The sequence below is a fragment of the Rattus norvegicus genome, chromosome 8, assembly GCF_036323735.1.
Source record: "Rattus norvegicus strain BN/NHsdMcwi chromosome 8, GRCr8, whole genome shotgun sequence".
NCBI classification, from domain to species: Eukaryota; Metazoa; Chordata; class Mammalia; order Rodentia; family Muridae; genus Rattus; species Rattus norvegicus.
Window position 1 is genome coordinate 120291687 of NC_086026.1, and position 20591 is coordinate 120312277.

General features: G+C 48.7%; 1 protein-coding gene across 1 annotated transcript in view; it reads left to right on the forward strand.

Annotated features, from left to right (window-relative positions):
* The window catches only part of Dclk3 (doublecortin-like kinase 3), a 52447-nt gene that overhangs the window by 11771 nt on the left and 20085 nt on the right, over window positions 1–20591 (forward strand). The window contains exon 2 of the mRNA NM_001191800.1: window positions 17756–19596. Within this exon, the coding sequence (NP_001178729.1) occupies window positions 17756–19596 (1841 nt within the window). The remainder of the gene's footprint in view (window positions 1–17755; window positions 19597–20591) is intronic.

The window sequence follows — 20591 nt, forward strand, 5'->3', positions numbered from 1 at the left end:
CCCAAATACAGCGTGGCCATCTTTCTATGTATTTATGCAAAATAGCATTCTCGGGGGTGATGATTATAAAAATCAAAACACCTGTCAACCCTTGGGAGACACTGAAGATGCGTGCGTCCTACAGAATCAGCACTGGTGGCAGGATTCTTGTGACTGGGCTAGAGAGATGGCTTGGTTGGTAAAATGCTTGCTGTGTAAGTATGAGGACTCCAGATTGGTTCCCTGGCAACCATGAAAGAAGCTGTGTGTGCATGGTAGCACACGTTGGTAATCCCAGCTCTGGGGAGATGGTCACAGAGGGAACTGGGGTGTGGGGGGTGTTCTGGGGGCTTTGGGGGGGACAGGGACAGGGACACGGGGAGGGGAGCTCCCTGACCAGCCAGTTTAACTAAAACTGATCTCCAACCTTGGTGAGTGTCAGTCTCGAAAAGATAATGAGATGGAAAAGAATTGAGGAAAACGCCTGATGTCAATCTCTGGCTTCCACATTCACACAGATACACCTTCTCGACATGTGAATGTGCACACGCACACGTCCCCCTCCCCCCTTACACACGTTCCTGTGATTGAGGGCACAACTGCCTCCTGAGAGACTGTTCACTCCCTGTGGACTGGAGCCTTGTCCCTAGGTTATCTAGGTTCTCCACTCGTGGAACATCTTCAAAGGAGCAGTTCCCACAGGCATGTGCCCCTGCAGGGTTCCACAGGAAGAGTGGAAAAAACTTTAAGAAACCCCTGCAGTTTTCTACTAGCCTCTCTCTTTGTTCTCTCTGGAAACTTGCACTAATTAGTGTCAAACAGCCTTTCACCTACCACTTACAATGGGGAAGAGCTGGGAGCTGTTTAAAGCAGCCTCAGCTTCTTATGGTGTTACTGTCTGCTGTGGACTGTGATTCTTCCATACCTCTCTCATGCGCATGTGCGCGTGAGCGTGGGTGCGTGCGTGCGTGTGTGTGTGTGTGTGTGTGTGTGTGTGTGTTCATACCAGAGGACAAGCCTGAAGCTCATTCCATGGTGGCTACTTATTTTTGAGGCAGTGTTTCTCATCTGTCTTGGAACTGGACAGTTAGGACAGACTGGTGGACAGTGAGCTCCGAGGATCTGCCGACATCTGTCTCCCAGTGCTGGGGTTATAAGAAGCTACCACTGTGCCCAACGTTTTACATAGGAGCTGGGGATCAAACTCAGGTCCTCAGACTTGTGCAGAAAGCCCTCCAGGCCTCTCTTCTCACAGTTTTGTACTGTTCCTTACACTGATCAGATACATTTCTTATTAAAGCTATTACCGGGGCTGGGGATTTAGCTCAGTGGTAGAGCGCTTACCTAGGAAGCGCAAGGCCCTGGGTTCGGTCCCCAGCTCCGAAAAAAAGAACCAAAAAAAAAAAAAAAAAGCTATTACCAAGAATTTTCAAAAGTTGAAAAAAAATCCAGCCTATTGAAGTTTCTGTCGGGAAACTGGTATGCCTATAAACTTTAAAAAAATACCTTAAAATTAATGTACAAGAAAAATGAGTTATTAAATATTTTTACCTTATACTGGGCCACTTTTAAATTGTATTTTGTGATAAAGAAACGTAGGAAATGATTTCATGAGCTTCAGTTGTTTTTCCAGGTAGTTTCAGAATAAATAAATAGAGCATGTCCTAGACTTGAAGTGAGTTTGTAGAGGGAGAGAGGGAGCAAGGAGACCGCAGAGGCCGTGAGCATCACAGGATCCTGTCCTCACAGCCAGGCAGAGTCACGGGCGCCATGAAGACCAACAGCTTAGATCCAGCATGCATTTCTCTTTGAAACATAGTCTCTCACACATGTAAGATCTGCCAGAGTCTGGTCAGACAGAGAGACTCCGGAGTCCACACATCAAAGCCTTCTTGAAGACAATTGGTAGTTGTTGGTAATAACACAGTCTGTGTAACAACAGATGATGCCAGAGGCAGCCACCCCCTCACTGATGCCGAAGACGGGCCCGGCAGGCCAGACTGGTTAACATAAAAGCAAGTGTAAGGATGGCATGTTCTTAACCTGTGCACTTGGTGAGAAAACCAAAATGATAGGTTATACTTTAAAAATAAAAAGGAATCACTAAGAAGTTGGTGTCCAAGCATCAGCCCCCTTTATATTTTGGGATCTTGGGGTCACCTGCAGCTGCAGCATGCAGAGCCATGGGCATCTGACTTAAGAGAAAGTTTCAGTTTCTGGGTGGAAGTGTGCTGTGCGTTGGCTGTGGGAGCTCTTTAGTGCTTTTCCTTGAGCGTTACTTTATTAAGTTAGACATTCGTGATGCGATTGTTTTATGCACAGACTGGACAGCTGAAGAGGTTTCCCTGCTCTTGAAGAGGGTGTTTTAGAGGATGTTGACACCGTGAAAGGAAGACAGTCGTCACACTCACAAGGAGGGAGTCTGGTAACTAGTTGGCCATCCCAGGGTCCCATGTTCTCCGGCCTTTACGTAGGTCACTTCCTGTTTTCTAAACCATTCGGTTTGTTACAAAGCCAAAACAGCATGGCTGCCGGGTTCTCTCCCTGTTTAGCGATTTGTGCTTTCTTCCTGGCCAGTGCCAAGCAGTGAAGGGTGTTGGTGGAGGTGCAAGGGGTGGGTATAGAAACAGACTGAGCCTCCTCCACTGAACCCCAGAGTGCTGTCTGGGACAGCGTGTGGGTTTTCAAATGCTCTTAAGGAGTGCGCTAACAATTGGAGAAAAAGAAGGCTCAGCTGGTAAAGCTCTTGCCGTGCATGAGGCTCTGAGTTCGGATCTCCAGTTCCCATAAAACAAGTCAAGGAAAAAAAACCCCACAAACTTTTATTCCCCATGCTGGGGAGAAGGACAGGAGGAAGACTGTGCTAGTGAGTTCTAGGCACAGTGGGAGATGCTATCCCTAAAAATAAGGCCAAGGAGAAGGCTTGTCCTGAAGAGACACTTTGATTTTGAGCCTGGTGATCTGCGTTTGATGCCCCAGAATCCACATAAAAATGAGAGGGTCAAGTTCACATTTTCTGTGTACTCACACCAGGGCATGAGAGTACACACACACACACACACACACACACACACACACACACACAAATAATAATAATAATAATAACAACAACAACAGCAACAACAACAAATAACAAAATAGAGATTAATGAAGATGAAGACCCTGGCTGTCACACACCCGTACACACGCACACACACACACACACACGCGCGCACATACACACACACACTAATAATAATAATAATAATAATAATAATAATAATAACAACAACAACAAATAACAAAATAGAGATTAATGAAGATGAAGACCCTGGCTGTCACACACCCAGACACACACACACACACACGTACACACGCACACACACACACACACACTAATAATAATAATAATAATAACAACAACAACAACAAATAACAAAATAGAGATTAATGAAGATGAAGACCCTGGCTGTCACACACCCAGACACACACACACACACACGTACACACGCACACACACACTAATAATAATTATAACAACAACAACAACAACAACAACAACAAATAACAAAATAGAGAGAGATTAATGAAGATGAAGACCCTGGCTGTCACACACCCAGACGCACGTGCACACACACACACACACACACACACACACACACGCATGCATGCACGTACGCACACACACGCACCCATGCATATAGACACACACATACACATGCACACATGCATGCATGCACGTACGTACACACACGCACTCATGCATATGCACGCGCGCACGCACACACACACACACACACACACACACGCACGCACACACGCACACCATGAGCGATGGACTTTTACTTGGAAGGATGGAATAGAACATTAAATATCTATTCATTTTATATGAGGGAAAAAAAAGGAAAGTTTTGCATTTGCCTTATGCAACTGTCAGGAACTTGGCCTTTCTGGTGTACGAATTGTCTCCATCTGGATGTTGTCATGGAGTTTCTTTAACCTACAATTAGTTACCTTCCTCTATAATCCAGCCAGTAATAGGCATACCTTTCTTACTTTAGCAATTATTTTCATAAATGTTCTTCTTCCTTTCCCTAATCTTGCCAGCATCTGTTTTTAGTGTAATAGCTTTAAAATTAGGTCCCGAAGCAGTCACCGATAATCACCGTCAACTAGCCACTCATTTACTCGCACGTATTTATTGAGACTTTACTATGTGCCACCATGTATGATGCAGCAACGTCATAGTAGCTGTGGCATTAGAGAGGGAGGGCATCGGACGGAGGTCAAAGCATATCATGAATTCCTCTATTGGGACTGTACAGAGGGTTGGTACTGGAGTGGAGGATCGTGTCCTCAGCGGATGAATCAGAGTAGGGTGTGGGGTCTGTGGCGGACGTGAGCCAAGGAAAGGTGAGAGAGAAGCCCCTGGGGAGAGTCCAGTGAGCTCTCACTTGTGTGTTCATACATGCGTCTGTAGAGGGGCACACACGGAAGTGAGGGTGGACGTGGACGTGTGTGAGACCTCTCAGTGAGGGTCTCTGGAGAACTCCAGTGTGTGCCTGATACCTTGGAATGCTCCCTCAGGGCAGCTTTCCTGGGTTTCTCCTGCCTCCTCAATGGTGTAAATGTTGAGTACGTGTGTGGGACCCATGGGGTGAACGGAGCAAGTTCAGACAGCAGATGAAAAGGCATGGGAGAGCTGGGATCCCCTGGGCTAACACAGCAAGAGCAGTGGTTAGAGACAGCTGCTGCTGGGTGTGGGGGGCGCTGGCACCGGCCAGAGGTTTGCTGTGCTGGACCTGCAGAAAGCTGACTGGGAAGCTTTAGATACATGTGGGGCCGAATATCTGGACATGTAGGCCTGCACCTATAAAAGTAACTTATTCTCCTGTAGTAATTGCTGTCTTTGACTTACTGCCTCTGTCAGTAACCTAGGTCTAGTCCTGGAAGCTTCTAGCCTCTGTGCATTCTTATTTCCAACCTCTGAGACTAGTTGCTGAACATGGTCACCTCCCCTACTCCCTTTTTTCTTTCTGACCTCTGGCTGGCTGGTTCAATTCAGTTGTTCTGGCTCCAAACTCCTCTCTCCACTGACTGAATCAGTCTTGCTTCTCTCTCTAGGCTCTCCTGAATTGCTCTGCTTGGCCTCATACTAACTTTGACAATCTGTTCTAATCCGGCTCACCCTCATTCTCTGGCTTGTTCTCTCTTCACCTGTGTCTGGTTTGTTCTTTCCTCAGTCTGTCTCTGTAAAACTCTCCTGGTAGGACTACCCCTTCATTTCTCTGCACTACCCATCAAATAGCTTCCCTTTCCTCTCTCTTCTCTTGAGAGTCGAGCGTATCCTATTCTGTCAAATCTTCCTCTGATTCATCACTCTGTCTGCCACTCAGTTAGACATCGCTCCAAACATGGGTGCTTCCCTCTACAAACTAACTTCACCGTCTACTTTTAACTTTACTTACTTTTGTTTGGGATTAAAGGTGTGGACTAAGGGCATGTCTGTATTTCAGTCAGAGGGATTAAAGGTGTGTGCGGAAGGCTGCACCACACCACAACCTGAAACAGGTATTTTCAGTAAATAACACAATTTCAGGGTTCACAGTGTGATCAAATGTCCTATAATACATGCCTTTAACCCCAGCACTTGGGGGGTAGAGGCAGGAAGATCTCTTTAAGTTTGAGGCCAATCTGGTCTACATAGCAAGTTGCAGGATGGCCAGGATTACTCAAAAGGAGGAGGAAGAAGAGGAGGAAAGGAAGGAAAGGAAAGGAAAGAATTGGTAGGACAAAAAGAGAAAGAAAAGTTGGCGTGCTTGTCCAGCACGTGACAGGTTGCTCTCATCAATAACTCGTAATGAGCATTCCCTGCCAGCCTACCTCGGCCATGGCAACAGCTCAATACGCTTGGAATCTTCCCAAGCAAATGCATTTACGCAAGCCATGTTTCTGCAAGGAGACAGTGTTGCATAATCTCCCCCCCCCCTAAAAAATCTTATACTTCACTCCCCAGGGAAGCCAGGTGGTGACGGGGCAACTGGAGGTTCTGAGGCCACCTATGTTTGATGCCTTCAGAAAGTCGGATGGGCTCTGTCGGGAGCTGTTCTTTCAGGGAAGCCAGCCTGCCTGGGTTGCACTGTGGTCACGGTGTGTTGAGTGTTTCCTGCGGCAGAACTTATGGCTGGCACCTTGCTACCATATTTATAGGGTGTGGGAGGTACCACAGAGAGAGGGTGCTGGACCCGGCCAGCATCTGTGATGTTATCCTGGCCTTGGCTTCTCTGGCTGGGTACTGGGACGGCTCCCAGAGATCTGAGGACACCTGTGATGACTTTCCAACCACACCTTTCCTACTTCAATTTCGAAGGAAACGAAACCCATTCTGAATCCCGAGATGGAGGAAGCGACTGCACCTTAATCCGCTCTATGCCAATATTCTTCTTTGTTTGGACTCTCTGTTCGCTTTAGAGAGCTTCTTTTTTTAGATCACTCTCTCTGCAGGGACATCGGGGACGCTCACCTGTTCATTACCAGCTCCGGGAACACAGTGTGACTTTATTTTGCCCAGTGGGATGCCAGTTGGCTTCACAACTAGGGCAAGGCTGTCTCGCTAGGTGTTGGTGCCCACTGGTGGGTTTTGTGTCTGTTCTCTTTCCTCTGCAGACCCTGAAAGTTTGCTTTATATTGTGGTTACAAAGGATGAGCTAAATGTGCTTTTGTGCAAAAGAATTCAGCATCCAGGAGAAATAGTTTCCGTGCCTACTGCTGACCCGTGTAATAATTGCTAAGTGTTCGTTGTCTGTATATATAGTTGTGTCTTTATTAGGAGTCGCTTGCCTATCGATAGATGCTCTCATATATAGATGTTCGTATTCAGACAGCCTTTGCACCCGCCACAGTCCTCCTGAGATTGGATTTGTGACTTTACTTTTGTTTGCAAAGGATTTCTGTTTCAGTGCAAGCTGTTCTTGAGAGGTTTTGTCAGAGAGAGTCGAGTGGATCACTTCAGCCACTACGCTGATGAATATTTATGAGAAGTATCTTGTCAGTCAGGTGTACCGAAGACACGGATAGCAGCACAGTGAAGTCAGGCGATACTTGTCTTCCATGGAATTAATGCGTTTCATTTACATTATTTATGGACACAAAATCATCAAGATATGTCCCTATGACTTATCTTACAGTCAACCCCACTCCGTCCTGTGTTCATGTGTGTCATGAATATGAATAAGATCCATTATTTATTCTTAAATAGTGTGTGTGAGTGTATGTGTGTGTGTGAGTGTGTGTGAGTGAGTGTGTGTATGAGTGAGTGTGTGAGTGTGTATGAGTGTGTGTGAGTGTGTATGAGTGAGTGTGTATGAGTGAGTGTGTGAGTGTGTGAGTGTGTGTGAGTGTGTGTGAGTGTGTGTGAGTGTGTGTGTATGTGAGTGAGTGTATGAGTGAGTGTATGAGTGTGTGAGTGTATGTGTGTGTGTGAGTGTGTGTGAGTGTGTATGAGTGAGTGTGTGTGAGTGTGTATGAGTGAGTGTGTGTATGAGTGAGTGTATGAGTGTGTGTGAGTGTGTGTGAGTGTGAGTGTGTGAGTGTGTGTATGAGTGTGTGTATGAGTGTGTTTGTGAGTGTGTGTGAGTGTGTGAGTGTGTGTATGCGTGTGTTTGTGAGTGTGTGAGTGTGTGTGAGTGTGTGTATGAGTGTGTGTATGAGTGAGTGTGAGTGTGTGTGAGTGTGTGAGTGTGTCTGAGTGTGTGTGAGTGTGTGTGAGTGTGTGTGAGTGAGTGTGTGTGAGTGTATGAGTGAGTGTATGAGTGAGTGTATGAGTGTGTGTGAGTGTGTGTGAGTGTGTGAGTGAGTGAGTGTGTGTGAGTGAGTGTGAGTGTGTGAGTGTGTGTGTGAGTGTGTGTATGAGTGAGTGTGTGAGTGTGTGAGTGTGTGAGTGAGTGTGTATGAGTGTGTGTGTATGAGTGTGTGTGTGAGTGAGTGTGTGAGTGAGTGTGTGTGAGTGTGTGTGTGAGTATGTGAGTGTGTGTGTGAGTGAGTGTATGAGTGAGTGTATGAGTGTGTGTGAGTGTGTGAGTGAGTGAGTATGTGAGTGAGTGTGAGTGTGTGAGTGTGTGTGTGTGTGTGTGTGTATGGGGCAGTGTATGGGTACGTGAGTGCAAGCCTCTGTAGGTGGAGGCTGGAAGAGGGCATTGGATTCCCTGGGACTCGAGCAGCAGATTGGGCGCTTACATCTGAACTCTGGTCCTTTCCTAGCCTATCAAGTGTTCTTAACCACTGAGCCATCTTTCCATCCTCCTAAGCTGTATACTTTTGAAACACCCTTCTTACCAGCTCTGGGAACAGCGTGACTGTATTTTGCCCAGTGGGATGCCAGCTGGCTTCACAACCAGGGCAAGGCTGTCTTGCTAGGCGTTGGTGCCAACTGGTGGGTCTTGTGTCTGTTCTGTTTTCTCTGCAGACCCTGAAAGTCATTTTAATTGCTCACTATTTAGCTGTTTGGGGCTCCTCACTGAAGTGGTCTTACTAGGAAATCAATATCACCTAAAACTTAGAATTACTTTTTTTTGGGTGGGGGTGGGCGGGCAAGGTTTTGAACGTAGAAAGTCAGAATGGCTTTCAACTCCTGGCAATCCTCCTGCTCCAATCTCTGGAGTACTACGACTACAGGTGTACATCACACTCAACTTTCAAAAATGACCATTTAAGGAATCTTCAGGCTGTGCCACTCTTCTGTCCCACACAGTAGCAGATGGGGGACTTTCACCTGTCCTGACACACACAGGACAAATGGGAAATCCCAGCTGCGGATGCTGACAGATGGTTTAGGAATCTTTAAGTCCATCTAACTCCATCCAACAGAATAGTAGAGATACAGAAACGATCAGAGGAAGACATGCGAGTTTGCTCTTTAAAAAAATTCTGTGGTGCTGTGGATGGACTCCACGGTCAGAGGTTTGCCTGACAGGTGCCCACTGTGGAGTCAACCACCCACGAACTCATAGCCCAGCCCTGGGAGTAGCCTTTCTACTGCTCTCTCTAGCCTCACGATGAGGAATGCACTGTTACTTTTCTGTGGATGTCAGAAAACATCTGACCAGAAGCGATTTTAGGAAGCAGAAGTTTGCATTGGTTCACGGCTTGAGCAGATACTATCCACTGTGACAGAGAAGGCAAGGAGGCAGATGACTCCTTGGCAGTAGGAGCGTGTGGCAGCCTCTTGCTTGCATCTCAAAAGAGGAGAGAGAGAGAGAGAGAGAGAGAGAGAGAGAGAGAGAGAGAGAGAGAGAGAGAGAGAGAGAGAGAGCGCAGGGCCTTTCAAAGATCCACTTCCTCCAGTGGGATCTACCTCCTAGAGACTCAGCAACTTTTCTAAACAGAATCTGGCTGGAGACCAAATCGTTTAAACCCGGGAATCCGCGGGGCATGTCGGTCTTGCCATTAAACGTTACGGAGGAAGTGTGTTAAAGCCCCATTTGGCTTGGTCGGTTTGAAGTGCTGTATGACCCTGGCCAGTGGGCTGGGGGTCTGGAGTCACCAGACAGACAAATCAGTGGTGAAGTCTTAGCGTGTGGGTGGCTGGAGGAGAGGTCAGAAGGCGGGGTGAGTGCTTCCAGCAAGACCCATAAAAAAGACCCCCTTATCTAGCATTCAGCTCAAGGCAAGGCTGCCGAGAAGGGCTCTGACGGAGTTGGGTTTACCAATTCAGGTCACTAGAGGTAGCAGCTGGAAACCGCACCCTTTTGTGATTTCACCGAGTGGGCGAGTGGGCGAGTGGGCGGCAGAGCCTTGGGGATGCAGTTGTAGGAGAACTGGAAGGAAACATTAAACCCAGTGGCAGGAAGGGAAGGCCAGATGTCCCCAGGGAGAGCTCCTGGAGGCCCAAAGCAGGCCAGCTTCCTCAAGTGTCCCAGAGAAAGACCACACGAGGGCAGGGTGGATTGGCATGAAACGCTGGGCTGGCAACAGGTCTGTTCAAGAAAAGACTTCAGGCCACTTCCGAACCAGTGAGGTGGGAGAGGAGCTGTAGAGTACACGCCAGGCAGTGGCTGAATGCCCATCGGCAGACAAGGCAAGAGAACCATTACGGCCAGCTCTGGGAGCAAGTGGGGCCGTGTTAATATTACGGCTCAGTGCACTGTGTCCCGGCTGCTTGGCCGCTCACATAGGCCCTCCACCTGCAATCTCAGTCCACAGAGCATTGGGTCCCTAAGGTATAGTGTGGCTCCTCCTCTTCCCCCAGTTGCTATGCAACTTCTTTCCCCGCCCTTTGTTGTCCTCTGGCTGTCTCCTCTCCCCAGAGGCTTCTGTTGAGCCTGAGTCAGGCAGCAGGCAGGGTGATTTTTTTCCTCACTTATACCTGGTCACCTGGGGTCCAGAGGTCATACAGGCTTTGGAAATGTAGCCCCTACCCGCTTCCCTTTTCTCTGTAGCTTAGAGGTTCTCGAACCAAGATGTTTGTTCCCTCTTCTTTCTTTGAGTCGGTCTCAAGCTGTCTGTAAACCTGCGGTATACTGGAGGATGGCTCCAAGCTTTTGACTCCCCAGATTCCATTTCCCAAATGCCGGTTTTACAGATGTGCACCCCTGGCCCCCCCCTCAGTGCTGAGGTAGAACCCAGGGCTTTGAGAATGGTAGGGGAGCACTGTTGAGCTTAGCGACACCCCAATTTCTGTTCCCTCTTCAGGCATTCGGCCTGCTATCTTCTCGCAGACCTCAGGAGCTTCCTCTGCTATTCCCTAGCTCTCTGGATCTACCGGTAACTGCAGCCAATAGAGGCATGCGCTCGGGTCTGCGTCTGCTCGCTGTTTCCCATGGAAGGGAATCATGGACGTCCCTCATCACTGTTCTTGGTGTCATGTCTTGCTCATATCGCAAGTCTCACCCTATAAGATTAAACACTTGCAGACAAGCCCCACTCCCAGGAGACCCTGGCTTTTGACTTTGTCCTGGCTTCTCAGAGTGTGGGACAGGGGCGGGGGAGAAATGCAAATCCCGGGCCGACTCCCAGAAGACTGACTGTTTAACAAACTTCAGGCAGTTGCTACAGGATGCAGCGAACTGGAGACTAACCAGCAAGCCGTTTAACCATTAACATAGGCACTCAAGGAGGCAGCAGGGACGTCAGAGGAGAGTTCAGAGGCTGCTTGTCAATGCTTTTTTTTTTTTTTTGTTCTAGGGTAGGTTCTCTTTCCTCTTCCCTCTTCCCCCTCCCCTTCTCTTGCTGTCTATGGAGGTGACTCCAGTCGAGACTCCTAGCAGAGGAGGATATGACTCCTGAAGTGGCCACTTCCTGTAGCCAGGCAGGACACCCAGGGGAGGGGCAAGCATAGCACAAAAATCCTTCGACCCAAAATGTGTCCTGTCTGTAGGATGTGCATGGACAAAGACAGAACAGAGAGATCCTGCCTTTAAAGATGGTCCCCAGGAACACTGGAGGCAAGACAGGAGTCACACTAGTTCCACTATGGCTATCACGAACAGCTTAGTGGGATGTATCTGCTAACGGCCAGGCAGAATAGGCCACTCCCAGAGACGGTGAGATACCTCTGTGCCTGGAGGCACCTAGGGCAACGGTGACCAGATCAGCAGATAAAACCAAAGCAAAACAGAGTCACTCCTAAGAGAAGAGAGTGAAAAACAAATTTAATCTCCCTTTGGGTGTCTCAGTCAATGTCACGATGTTGGTAAAGACTGGGGTGACAGCATCCGTCCGGAAGAGCTTGATGGGCCGCTTGTGATGACAGCATCCGGTGACAGGACACTTCTTTCCTTGTCACTGCTTCCAGCTTCCATTATTTGAACGCTGGCCGGGTTTCCAATTTACAGAACAGCGGCGTCTCTGCCATGTTCCCGGGTTTTAATTCATTTGGAAAACTCTCCTTGGGATGTTTGCATTACCAAGCGGGGACTGCACAGATGTTTCTCTGGTCTCATAGCCACAAGTGAGCAGAATGTGTTTGTTCCCAAATGATGCCTGGAAAATGCCCAGAACAAACTCAGCGAAAAGGAAAATTTCTTCCATTTCCTATCCTGAATCACAGTCCATCTCTGAGGGAAATCCGGTCAGGAGTTCAAACAAGAGCAGGGGCAGGGACCGTGGAAGAGCACTGTCAACTAGCTTGCTCTCAGGCTCACAATCAGTGCTCTCCTCCTCCTCTTCCTGTTCCTCCTCCTCTTCCTCCTCTTCTTCCTCCTCCTCCTCTTCCTCCTCCTCTTCCTCCTCCTCCTCTTCCTCCTTTTCTTCTTCCTCCTTCTCTTCCTCCTCCTTCTCCTCTTCTTCTTCCTCCTCCTCTTCCTCCTTTTCTTCTTCCTCCTCCTCTTCCTCCTTTTCTTCTTCCTCCTTCTCTTCCTCCTCCTCCTTCTCCTCCTCTTCTTCTTCCTCCTCCTCTTCTTCTTCCTCCTCTTCTTCCTACACCTCCTCCTTCTCCTTCTCATTCTTATTCTTCTAGAAGAATTTATTTATTTAATGAATGTGAGTACATCGTTGTATCTTCAGACACACCAGAAGAGGGCATCGGATCCCATTACAGATGGTTGGGAGCCACCATGTGGTTGCTGGGAATTGAACTCAGGACCTCTGGAAGAGCAGTCAGTGCTCTTAACCACTGAGCCACCTCTCCAGCCCCCAGCTCTTTTTCTTATACATTCCAGGCTCATCTACAAGGGTTGGCACCTTCCATAGTGGGCTTGGGCCCTCCCACATTAGTCAACAATCAAGAAAATGCCAGTTGTCATGCCTATGGGCAAATTTGATGGAGGCATTTCCTCTGCGAATGTTACCAAAATGACAAAGTGACAGGCAGAGAAACAGAAACTCAGAAGGATCCTGGGATTTCCCGCATGCACAGCTAACGAGACTAAGGATTTAATGGCAGCTTTCTGACTCTGCATTCCATGTTATAGCCGCACAATGAAGTTCTCTCGAACTCTGAGCAAATGGACCACTGTCGCCTAGTTGTTCCTTACACGCTTTCCTTGGTGGTTTTCCCACAGAAGACGAATGTCTGCTACACAAATTCTTTCCCCTCCAGTTTTAACCCATCCACTGGCTCCGAGAGTGAGGACTCTTGGTGCTCAAAACAGGGATGCTGTTGTTTGTGGCAAAAAGTGTGCAGCTGTTGGTCTTGATTGCCAACCTAACAGGGACCAGAGTCACCGAGGAGACAAATCTATGAGCATGTTCTCGAGGGAGTTTCCAGGTCAGGATCACTGAGACGGGGCGATCACTGTAACTGTGGGTGGCACTGTTCCATGGGCTGCAGTCCCCGGCTGAACAAAAAGAGTGAATTGAAACATCAGACTTTCATCTCTCTCTGTTTCCTGACCATGGCTGGTGTCTTAGGGTTTTATTGCTGTGAACAAACACCATGACCAAGGCAAATCTTTATAAAGGACAACATTTAATTGGGACTGGCTTACAGGTTCAGAGGTTTAGTCTATTAGCACCAAGGCCAGAGCATAGCAGCTTTCAGGCAGATGTAGGGCGCAGGGTGAGGGGGGTGAGGAGCTGAGAGTTCTACATCTTCTTCTGAAGGCTGCTAGGAGAATACTGGCCTCCAGACAGCTAGGACAAGGGTATTAAAGGCCACACCCACTCCAACAAGGCCACACCCACTCCAACAAGACCACACCCACTCCAACAAGGCCACACCCACTCCAACAAGACCACACCCACTCCACCAAGGCCACACCCACTCCAACAAGACCACACCCACTCCACCAAGGCAACACCCACTCCAACAAGACCACACCCACTCCAACAAGGTCACACCTACCTCAACAAGTCCACACCTCCCAACAGTGCCATTCCCTGGGCTAAGTATATACAAACCATCATAGATGGAAAGTAACTTGCTTCCTCACCCGCCTGCTTCCGTGACTTTCTCCACCTTAGTGGGTTGTACTCTTTGAACCCAAATAAATCTTTCCTTCCTTAAGTTGCTTCTGTCAAGTGTCTTGTCACAGTTACAAGAAAAGCAACAAATACAGTAACCACGCAGCTGCACTTCTCCTGGGGCTCTCTTGTTTCTCGGTGCACCTAGAGCTCTGTAGGGCCATTACTGCTGAGTTCTCTGTCTCCCAAGGATCTGGGTGTCTAGGTAGTGGACTGAGCATAAAAGATGCTCTGTGTTGGAACCCGAACTGTTCTGTCTTTACCTTCCGTTGGTTGTGTCCCGTGTTGTCTCCTTGGTTCAGAGACACAGTGCCATCAGCTTTTTCTCCTTACTTCCAGGGATCCATGAACGCTTTGGACAGAGTCTTGGGAAAATGTCTCAGCGTAGCTATCCTGACAACCCAACCCCTTCTTTCCTCCCAGGCCTGGGTACCTTGGGGTCAAGGTGCCCACCAGAAGATCTATATCACGGCCTTCCAATGTTCGGGCTCATGAGGTTGGAGGTCCCCTTATGACTCATATCTCCAGTGTGGAGGCCGTCCAGCGTTGGTCCTGTTTCATGAACACTGCCTTACACCACTCCGATGCACCATCTAAGACCTCTCTCCGGGGTCTTCCCAAGCCTCCCTCCGTGATGAATCTCTCCCATCACTAATGCATTTGGTGTTTCTTTGCCTGTGTGTCAGGACTCCTCTCTTCTGACTTGTATCTGAGGACACTTCCCTTCCAAAGCCCATGGCTGTCGAAGGCAGGGCTAGGAATTTCGTTTCCCACGGCTGCCACAGAGATTGCTATTTTCCCACTTCCTGTCTCCCCCAAGTGAGACTTGTGTCATCCCTTGGTTTGACACTGTCATGAAGAGACTGACCGTTTCTCCAAATAACCAGAACGTCTATTCCACCTTGGCTTTGCACTTATCTGTAGAAACCTCAGGACAACCTCTCCTACTCCACGGCAGGGTCCTGGGCCCTGACGAGGGGACTCAAACCCACTTAGTGTTGAAGGCTTAACTCAGCTCCTGTCCCTCACTCGCTCCTGATGCTCTTTCTTTTGATATTTGTGTCTGGTTCATCTCTTGGCTTTTCCTGGGAGTGGTCTCTGGCCCCAGCCAATATTTGATCCTTTGTGCTACCCTGTCTGGGATATTGGTTGAAATACGGTTCCCAGGTCCTATACTTTGACTTCACAACCAAGGGATTGGTAAGTCTGAATCAAGGTCCTACTGTATATGTGGACCCTTATTTTCTTTTCCTCCTCACTCACCCTTCACACGTATGTGTGCATTTAATGGCCACCTTCCCTCATAACCTTCCTCAGGTCCAAGATGCAGGCGGTTTAGATCAGTGTTCCTGTTGCCCGTGACTGGGGCAGAGTGACTGAGAGAAGGTATAACCGATGTCCGTAAATAAATCCCTTAACTGTAACTGCGATTGTCAAACTCACAAACTCAAGGCACGTGGGAAGCACTGCTTGTCATCTGATCGACAATGTGCCTAGATAGAAAGTGTCTCAGAACAGATTGTCTGTTATAATTAAAAAACAAAACACATTCTGTGTGGCCAGGAGGGCCAAGCTGTCCATCCCCGCGCAAGCCGGGCTTCTGCTGTGGTTGATTCAAATACATGTTGAGGCAATCACTAGGAAATTTTAGACATTATAGTTACTTAAAAATATTTTTGTTGGGGTTGGGGATTTAGCTCAGTGGTAGAGCGCTTGCCTAGCAAGTGCAAGGCCTTGGGTTCGGTCCCCAGCTCCAAAAAAAAGAACCAAAAAAAAATATTTTTGTCCTATTTTAAAATATTTGTGTGTGTGTGTGTGTGTGTGTGTGTGTGTGTGTGTGTGTGTGATGTTGTGAGTATAGGAGTCCAGTACCTCGGAGGATAGAAGAAGGCACCGGATCCCCTGAAACTGGAGTCACTGGTCGTTGTGAACGGCCTGACATGGATGCTGGACCAGTCTGTGCTCTTTTTTTTTTTTTTTTTTTTTTTGGTTTTTTTTTTCGGAGCTGGGGACCGAACCCAGGGCCTTGCGCTTCCTAGGTAAGCGCCCTACCACTGAGCTAAATCCCCAGCCCCCAGTCTGTGCTCTTAACCATTGAACACCTCTCCTGCCCCGTGCTTATAACCTTTAAAACTAATATTGTTATTCCGCTTCATGTGTGTTCATGTGTTTTGCTGCATGTAAATATGTATACCGTGTGTATGTGTGTGCCTGGTGGTGGAGGAGGCCAGGAAATCTGTTGGATCCTCGGGAACAATATGTCTGTGAGCATGCTATGGGCTATGGGTGTGTGGGAGTCAAGCACCTAGAGTCTTTCAGAAGGTCAGCTAGTGCTCTTAACCACCGGCCATTTCTCTGACCTCTGACCATACTTTTTTTTTTTTTTTTTGACGCAGATCTCCCTATGTATCCCTCAGCTGGTCTGAAGCTCACTATGTAGACCAGGCTGGCCTTAGATTCACAGAGATCCACCTGCCTCTGACTCCAGAGTGATTAAAGGATTGGGCTGCTGTGCCTGGCGTGTTTATTTGAGGCTGGATCTCATTTTGTAGCCTGCTAGCCTGAAACCCATTGTACAGTCCAAGTTCTAACCTCAGATTCATGGCAGTTTTCCATGTGACCATACCTAGTGTTCTCTCTCTCTCTCTCTCTCTCTCTCTCTCTCTCTCTCTCTCTCCCTCCCTCCCTCCCTCCCTCAGTCCCTCCCTCCTTTTTGGTGCTGAGATAGGATCCAGGGATTTGTACATCATAACTATCAAACACGCATTGTTACACTGAGATGAACTTTATTTGAAATAAGGAGAGAAAAAATCTTCTAGAGATGAAATTTCTCTACTTGGATTACAATCCTCAAGCTCTTTACACCAACCTTTTATGCAAACTTTCAACTAGATCTTTAGCACCCCCTTTCCCCTCCACACATTGGCCCGGCAGTGTTTCTGATGACGGGCAAAGCTGTGCACCTAGACTTGTGCCGTAACCGAATGAAATGATAGCACAGAAACTGATACTAAGGTTATAGGGGAAGTGTTGATAGCTGTCAGCATTTCGTTAAATGAACTACGACCTGTCTACTTTCCTATTTACTCGACAACACTGGGAGGGAAATGCTACCTTCCTATTGTCACAGGTTTAAAAGAAGGAAGCACAAAAACTTTGCCTGAGTCTATAGAAATAGTTAGGGGTCACTCCAGGATGGAAATCCTGGGCTGCCTCAGCTGCGACCATCATGCTGTCTCCTCATACAGCTTCCCTTGTAGGAGATGAAAGTCTAGCTGGGCAAAAGGATGGGAAAGATCAGAGGCCCCTGAAGTTCTGAAATGTTTAGCTTCAGGTTGCATCCTAGGCAGACAGTTTGGGACTTTAACTTGTGTTCAATGGGCCAGACCCTCACTCCAGGTTTCCCAGTTGTGTCTTGGCTCAGGGGAGGTCTCTCCAAAAGAGCTACTTCAGCCTTTCTGTTGACCCCATTCTGGGCTCCCACAGAGGAGACTGAAGCTGAGACACAAAGCTTAAAGGTGCTGTCATCTATCTCTCTGTCTGTCTGTCCATCCATCCATAGGTGCATCCATCCATCCATCCATCCATCCATCCATCCATCCATCCATCCATCCATCCATCCTTCCATCCATCCATACATACATACATATACATCCTCCATCCTTTATCTGTCTGTCTGCCTGCCTGCCTGCCCATCTGTCTGTCTGTCTATCATCTTATTTATTTGTTTGTTTGTTTGTTTATTGTAGCTGGTAAATGAAACCCGTGTCCTCTTCTGTGCTGGCTAGCTGTTCTGTGACCAAGTTACACTTCCAGTCCTTCCATCAGTCAATCCAGAAGTCCAAAGGATTCTTTAAAGCCACTTTGAGTAACCCCCTCTGTATTTCTCCTATTACAGGCCATCGGGGTCCGTGTGACCATTCTCTAAAATGCTTAAGCTCGAAGATCTCTGAGAGAAAGTTGCCAGGCTCCTGGCTGCCTTCGGGACGAGGACCTCTGGAGAAGCCAGTCCTGGGGCCACGTGGTGCCGTCATGCCGATGTTCAGCCCTCAGAGTAGCCTCCACTCAGTCCGCGCAGAGCACAGCCCACTGAAGCCCAGGGTGGTTACGGTGGTGAAGCTGGGCGTGCAGCCCCTCCGCAAGGCCACCCTGCTCCTCAACAGGCGGTCAGTGCAGACCTTTGAGCAGCTCCTGTCGGACATCTCTGAAGCCTTGGGCTTCCCGCGATGGAAGAATGACCGTGTGCGGAAGCTGTTCACCCTCAAGGGCAGGGAGGTCAAGAGTGTGTCTGACTTCTTCCGGGAGGGCGATGCTTTCATAGCCATGGGCAAAGAGCCACTGACATTGAAGAGTATCCAGTTGGCTATGGAGGAACTGTATCCTAAGAACCGCGCCCTTGCCCTGGCCCCTCATAGTAGAGTCCCCTCCCCAAGGCTAAGAAGCAGGCTTCCCAGCAAGCTTCTGAAAGGAAGTCACCGCTGTGGGGAGGCAGGAAGCTATGGTGAGGTAATGGGGAACAAGGCAGTCATTAGGCACCAGGGCAAGACTTCCACAGAGCTGGCCCCAGAAGACAAGGCAAGGGCCCAGAAGAAGTGGGTAGGAGGGAAACAGGAATCAGAAAATGGTGGCCTGCCGTCACCTAGAGAAGCCACTCAGGAGGAGACGCATGCAAGTGGGGAGAAGCACCTCGGGGTGGAGATTGAAAAGACCTCGGGGGAGATTGTCAGGTGTGAGAAGTGTAAGAGAGAAACAGAGCTGCAGTTGGGCCTACAGAGGGGGCAGTGCCCTCCGGGAACCAGTGAGCTGGACCTGGGGAGGGGCCAGAAGAGGGATTCCGAGAAGTTGGTCAGGACCAAGAGCTGCAGGAGGGCTTCTGAGGCAAAGTCTACAGATGGAGAGGAAGGGTGGAAGGGTGACAGCCACCGGGGCAGCCCCAGGGATCCCCCTCAGGAACTGAGGAGGCCCAACAACAACTCAGACAAGAAAGAGAGCAGAGGCTCAGAAGCTCAGGAAAGTCACCCTCAGGGCGTGGCCAAGGCCCAGAAGGACCTCATGGAAGGTCTGCCAGCTGTAGAGGAGGGGGCGGTGGACGCGAGGAGAGATTCCAGGCACACATGCAGGATTAAGCATGCTGCCTGGCTCCGGAGAGAGCAGCAGGCTGAACCCCCACAGCTCCCCAGAACCCGAGGGGAGGAGAAGGAAGCAGAGCATGAGAAGAAGTCAGGTGGTCTGGGAGGGAGGAGGATGCTAGAAAAGGAGTCTAAGACGAAGCCGGAAGAGAACCGGCCGGAACGACCCAGTGGCCGGAAGCTGAGGCCCACGGGCATCATCTCAGCGGATGTGGAGAAGCACTATGACATAGGTCGGGTCATTGGGGATGGGAATTTTGCCATCGTGAAGGAATGCAAGCACCGAGAGACCAGGCAGGCTTACGCCATGAAGATTATTGACAAATCCCAGCTGAAGGGTAAGGAGGACATTGTGGACAGTGAGATTTTAATTATCCAGAGTCTCTCTCACCCCAACATAGTGAAACTGCATGAGGTCTACGAAACAGAGGCAGAGATCTACCTGATCATGGAGTACGTGCAGGGAGGGGACCTTTTCGATGCCATCATCGAAAGTGTGAAGTTTCCAGAGCCTGACGCTGCAGTTATGATCACAGACTTGTGTAAGGCCCTCGTCCACATGCATGACAAGAAGATCGTCCACCGGGACCTGAAGCCGGAAAACCTCCTGGTAAGTCTGCAGTTTTGCTCTTGCAAGGCGGGGGGGGGGTCTATAAAATGTAGGACACAATGGGTATCAACTGCTTCACGCTGTGTGCTGGCCGGTTTTGTGTGTCAACTTGACACAAGCTGGAGTTATCACAGAGGAAGGAGCCTCACTTGAGGAAATGCATCCATGAGATCTAGCTGTAAGGCATTTTCTCAATTAGTGATCAAGGTGGGAGGGCCCTGCCTATTGCAGGTGGGGCCATCCCTGGGCTGATAGTCCTGGGTTCTATAAGAAAGCAAGCTGAGCAAACCAGGGGAAGCAAGCCAGTAAGCAGCATCCCTCCATGGCCTCTGCATCAGTTCCTGCCTCCAGGTTCCTGCCCTGTGTGGGTTCCTGTCCTGACTTCCTTTGGTGATGAACAGCAATGTGGAAGTGTAAGCTGAATAAGCCCTTTCCTCCCCAACTTGCTTCTGGGTCATGGTGCTTTGTGCAGGAATAGAAACCCTGACAAAGATACACTGTTTTACCTTTGTGTTCGAGACTATTCCCTTACCCTACTTTAACATGCTTACTTCAGTACTTAAAAACTTGGTTACAGTTCCTAAATTGCTTAATAAATTTGTTTTGATTGTTACATAAATATAAACCTTTCTATTTAAATAAGACAGAAAATGTTTCCTCTTACCCTAGGAGATAAATATGTTTGCTTTGATGGCGAACATGTGACTTAATTTATTGAACACTTACATACCCTCTGGCATAGACAGTGAGCGTCTAACTGGTGGCGGCTTCTCCCTCAAGCTTTACGCTGACCATCCGATCCTCCCTGTGTCCTCTCTGAGGACAGTGCTGTGCCAAGGAGGTCCCGTCTGCAGAGCTGGAGAGATATGTGTGTGGATCACATGTGGCTTGTGGGAAAGTGTCTTGGTTTCTGTTGCTGTGATGAAACGCCATGATAAAAAGCAAACGGGAGAGAAAAGAGTTTATTCTGCTTACACTTCCACATCACTGTTCAT